The sequence below is a fragment of the Panicum virgatum genome, chromosome 2K (assembly GCF_016808335.1).
Source record: "Panicum virgatum strain AP13 chromosome 2K, P.virgatum_v5, whole genome shotgun sequence".
NCBI lineage: Eukaryota > Viridiplantae > Streptophyta > Magnoliopsida > Poales > Poaceae > Panicum > Panicum virgatum.
Genome location: NC_053137.1, coordinates 63043396 through 63048911, shown reverse-complemented (window position 1 = coordinate 63048911; position 5516 = coordinate 63043396). Strand labels below are relative to the sequence as shown.

The 5516-nt window shown below is 47.0% G+C and overlaps 1 protein-coding gene across 1 annotated transcript; it reads left to right on the top strand.

Moving 5' to 3' along the window:
* Positions 1-281: 281 nt before the first annotated feature.
* LOC120693621 (protein IMPAIRED IN BABA-INDUCED STERILITY 1-like) lies at positions 282-5516 on the top strand. Its single transcript, XM_039977019.1, has 9 exons — positions 282-1276; positions 1864-2148; positions 2236-2553; positions 2819-3046; positions 3504-3601; positions 3921-4029; positions 4162-4707; positions 4793-4925; positions 5039-5516. Exons 1-9 carry the CDS (start codon positions 887-889, stop codon positions 5056-5058), a joined length of 2127 nt encoding a protein of 708 aa, XP_039832953.1. The 5' UTR covers positions 282-886; the 3' UTR covers positions 5059-5516.

Sequence of the window (5516 nt, the reverse complement as noted above, 5' to 3'; positions counted from 1 at the left end):
AGTCTCCAGAAATTAAAAGGCTGCCGCCGCGGTGGTGGTCGGGCCCTACGCCGCCCCGCTAATCTCACTACAAGAACAGGGGCGCGGCGCCTTGCCGAGTCGCCGAGGCCCCCCCCCGCCTGAGCTCATCAAAGGCACTCGCGCTCATCAAAGGCACCAGGCACAGCAACGACTCCTCCCCAAAAGAGAAGCGTGCGCGGAAAATCTCATCACTCCCCCCAGCGCGTCCCGTGGCATCGTCGACCTTTTAAGGCAGCCTCCCCCCCCCCCCCCCCCCCCCGCTCCGATTCCCCTTCCCACACTACCCCCCTCCCCTGCTGGCTCCTCTGATCGAGTCGAGCGAGCTCCCCCCACCCGCTGCCGTTTCTCCGGACGGATTTGGCGCCTTCCTTTTCTGGCCGGCGGCGGGGGGAGACGGTTTCGCCGTTCTCGGCCGCGCAGACCGACCACCCCTCGCGATCACGGGGAAGCGTCGCCGTGGCGGTCCGTCGACGGTGACCGGTGGTGGTGCTCAACACAGTCTGGCGCCCCCTCCTCTTTTTTTCGTGATGTCTCGCGCCGCGTCATAGTCGAATCATTAATTGGTCTTCCAGCCTTCCAGGTCAATCCCGGGCCTCCCGGCGTGTTCTTGACTTGTGCCGTGTTCGACCCGTGAGGCCGTGACGCCTGTGGTTGGCGGGCGAACGGGTCAGATTTCCTGTTCTGATTCTTAGCGCCGCGGCCGCCGGCTCTCAGCCCAATGCTGCCGTGACGGAGGGGGAGGTTGGGAGCGGCGAAGGAGGAGCCGCCTCTTCAAGATCACGCGCCGGTCTTGGTCCGTGCCCGTGCGCGACCTCGGCGTATGGTTGGTGGCGCCTCCTGGTGCTGCTGGTAGTGCGCCGCCGCGATGGGCTGCGTCGCGTCCAAGAACGCCGTCTCGGTGACGCCGGCGGCTGACTCGTCCGGCGCGCTCAGGGACCGGAGCCAGCCGCGCGCGCCGGTGCCCTCGGGTCCGGTGCCGTTGCCGGTGCCCGCGGCGGCCGTGTCTTCCCTGCGCAGCTCGTCGTCCGCGGCGAGAAGGTCGTCGGACAAGGTCAAGGACGACGCCGAGGAGCAGGGGAAGGCCGTCGTTGCCGTGCCGGCCGCGTCCCGGAGCTTCCGGCTGCGGAGCCTGCGGAAGAGCCTGGAGGGGGAGCAGGTGTCGGCCGGGTGGCCGCCGTGGCTCAGCGCCGTCGCCGGGGAGGCCATCCAGGGGTGGATCCCGCTCAAGGCCGATTCCTTCGAGAAGCTGGAGAAGGTACTGTGGAGCTTTCGCCTGAGTTTTCCTGGGTGATTTCATTTCGGTTGAGATTTCGTGACTGGTTCAGTTCAATAGCTCGTGGGTCATTTTCCATGGCAAAATTTTGCGTGCATGTGGAACTTTTGAAGGATGATAGTTGTTGGGACTGAAATTTGGTCTAACTGGTTGGTATCTTTCTGGTGTCCTTTATCATTTGTTTGTTCAGTAGTACATTATTGGTGATGGATTACGACATGAACAATAAACTAGTATAAGCCACAATTGCTATGAGGATATAGGGGAGAAAAGGGATGTGACTTGGGTGATCTGGTGTCTCCTATGAGGCATCACATGGCTTAGTCGTGTCCATTGTAGAAATGCTTTTCTGGCAGGGTATTGACCTCTTTATACCATTTCTTCTATGTGATCATCATAATCACGGAGAGATAATTGGGAAACAAGGGCAATAAATTGTGTTCTATGCTGAACGATTTGTCAACCTGCATTCCTTCCTCAGTGTTTATATATGACAATTTTGTCTAGATACATGTTTGTTATCTCCTCTAAAGGTCTGACCACTTCTGTTTCTTGCATTGTGTGTGTAGGTTGGGCAAGGCACTTATAGCAGTGTATTCAGGGCACGGGACCTTGAGACAGGAAAGATTGTTGCCCTGAAGAAGGTGCGATTTGACAATTTTGAGCCAGAGAGTGTTAGATTCATGGCAAGGGAGATACAAATATTAAGAAGGCTTGATCATCCAAATGTCATGAAACTGGAAGGCTTGATTACTTCTCGGTTGTCATGCAGCCTTTATCTAGTTTTTGAATACATGGAGCACGATCTTGCTGGACTTTGCTCCTCCCCAGACATCAAATTCACTGAAGCACAGGTATGTTTAAGCAAAATATGTTGTCTTCAGTTCAGCTTTGGCGTTACACTTTGTTAGCCTGGGTTTTCTGACAGTCACCTACTGCAGCTCAAGTGCTACATGAACCAGTTACTGTCAGGGCTGGAGCATTGCCATTCACGTCGTGTAGTTCATCGTGATATCAAGGGTGCAAATCTGCTCGTGAATAATGAAGGGATTCTAAAGATTGCTGATTTTGGTCTTGCTAATTACTTTGATCCGAGCAAAAACCATCCCTTGACCAGCCGTGTTGTTACACTGTGGTACCGACCGCCTGAACTGCTACTAGGTTCAACTCACTATGATGCAGTTGTTGATTTGTGGAGTGTTGGGTGTGTATTTGCTGAGATGTTCCGTGGCAAACCTATATTGCAGGGAAGAACCGAGGTAATTACTTGGTTACATTAATTAATAGAGTTCATTTCCTGCATCTGCTGGTCGGCCTGGTTCATCATGTTTTTGTGGGATCTGGTTCTGTAACAGATTCTGTACTTGTGGTTTTCCTCCAATCCTGATTCATTAGAAAACAAAAGTTTCATTCTGTGTCCTCTTTCTATTTTCTATTTTTTAATATAATATCCCGCTTTAGTTTGCCAGGAGTTTTAAATTCTCTAGTGTGTAAGTATGATACAGAATCTCTTCCATTTTCCAGGTGGAACAACTGCACAAGATTTTTAAGCTATGTGGTTCCCCTGCTGATGATTATTGGAAGAAGTCGAAGTTACCTCATGCAACAATATTTAAACCGCATCATCCATATCCTAGTACCCTTCGAGATGTTTTTAAAGAGGTACCAGAAAATGCATTGAGTTTACTAGAAACTCTTCTGTCGGTGGAGCCCTACAAGCGCGGCTCTGCATCAGGTGCTCTTTCATCTGAGGTAAGACTGCATCATGTAATATCCTTTACTCTTATGTATAAATGGTGACATAAACACAGTTGTCCTGCATTGTTTTAGAAAAACATACAAATGACGACGTATTGGAGAAAACCATTGTATTTGGACTTTGCAATTTAAGGTGTTGATTTGTTGAAATTCGCTGATCTATTCTACTGCCTTTTTCTTTTTGTTATGCATCAGGAAAATATTAGTTTGTATTCATATTGTTATCAAAAAAAATAGTTGAAGAATATAACAGATTTTCAAACTATTAGGCTTGTATTGTAGATCATCTGAATTGTAATATTGTAAGTTAAATTTTCAAAAGAGCAATGCAGAAGTGCAACTTTCATTTAGTTTGGTGCATCCATCAATAGTTATTTTCTCATATTGTAAATTCTATAGGAACCGCACAGCTTATGATAGTGGACGATTTATCCTGTTTATTTTTGTACAGTTTTTCAGGACAAAACCGTATGCATGTGAACCTTGGAGCTTGCCTAAGTATACACCTAGCAAGGAGATGGATGCAAAGTTACGAGAAGATGCGCTCAGGTAGGCTTTGTTAAATGTAGAACCAGTTTTTTGGAGAAAAGGAAGTCAGAAACTGAGGATTTGTTTCTGCAAAAAAAAAGGAAAAGGAAACTGGGGATCTGTTATTTATTATTTATTGCTTCTGTACAAATGTTTCACAAATTGAAATACCATCTTTTGCCGAGCAGCTCCCAACACTGGAACATAGTCGTGTTGATATCAGTAGGAATCTTGATAACTGGAAGTTGGACCAAAAAAAGTTCTTCCTTTTAAGTTTAAACTTGAACACTGACATAATCTAGCGAAAACCTTAATTTCTCTCTTTCTTTTCTTTTTCCAGGAGAAAAGCCAGCAGAGGGCATGGCACCGAAGCATCCAAGAAGTCCTCAAGGCTCAGCAGAGCTGCAAGAGAACCTTGTGCAGTACCTAAGCAAATAAATAACATAGAGGTATCCTTCTTTTGTCTATGGCTGGATGCTTCATCAATTGTTATCAGAAGATCGATTTAGCTCGGCTGTTTGAATATTTAATTTGATGGTAACATTATTCTTCAAATCTCGTGCTTTTCTTTCTTGTTTTAGGAGTCCAAAACCAATGTAAATGGAACCAAGGATGGCACAATACAGGATCGTGTGAAACTGAATGGTGATGCTAAGCTATTTGCAGACATACAACCAATGCCTGTCCATGTTAGAGAAAGGACTCGGCATATTAAGAACGGCTCACGGGAGGAAGTCCCTTTCTCTGGGCCATTGAGTGTTTCTTCATCTAGTGGCTTTGCATGGGCCAAAAGACCACAGGAGGATCGCTCTTTTGCTAGATCACGGACAAGATCTAGTTCAAGAGGCCAATTTCCTGGTGACGCCGATCAGGACAGCAAGTCCCAAGCTAAAGAAAACATTGGCCTGAGGGAGCTACCTAGCAGAGATGTACCAATATCAATATCACGGGTCAACTCCAAAGTCCGAGACCGGGAGCCTCATGATGTAGCAAAGCGTGCAGTTCTGAAGAAGTGGTCACAGCTAGAGCGCCCAGATTCATTCGATTCTTGTGACACTTACCACTCTCAGAACTTCTCAAACGCGATGTATCTTGGGGGCACCCTCTCATCAAAGAATAGCTTCAAGGTGAGTTGATTCAATCATTTACTTGATATTGGTTTCTACCTTCATATCAACAAAGTTGTAACTAATATGCCATTTGAAACTTCAGGGTGACCATGATCAAGAAGAGAAGGTTGAATACTCAGGCCCTTTGTTGTCCCAGTCACACAAGATCGATGAACTTTTGCAGAAGCATGAGCGCCACATCCGACAAGTCGTTCGAACATCATGGTTCAGGAGAGGTAATTGTGTTTCAGAATTACTATATACCTTTTCTCTGTGCATTGCCCCTGTTGCTTTCTCTGATACTTGTTTGCGAATCACAATTGATGGTTGCCTGATTATATGGTAACAGGAAGAAAGGTGGACAAGTGAGAGCAAATGTTTGACCATTTCTTTTGATTGGAGAAGCTTGATGCATAGAGATGTGGAGAGCATGTCAGTTTCTGATGGCCTTTACTGTCAGAGTCCGGGAACTGGCAACTGCTGCTGCTGACGATTGAACTGTTGACTGAAACATAAACAACATGAGATGGTCCCAGCTCACAACAAAAATTGATGGTCCCAGCTCACAGCAAAAATTGAGAAACTGTGCGTCTACTAGATTTGTATGACTTCGGCGTGGGTTTTAGATTCCCCGAGGACGGCCTATGTTTATATCCTTTTTGTGTAGGAGCATTTAACAGCTGAGGAGCCGTTGTGGTTGATAAAATATTCAGACCATCCTGCAGTCGGAACCAATAACCACCGCACCATGGCTCGATTGTTGTAAAGGTAGCCGTTGTAAAGAAAAGGTAAAATCAAATAATCTGTCATCGTGCTCTGCCGCACTA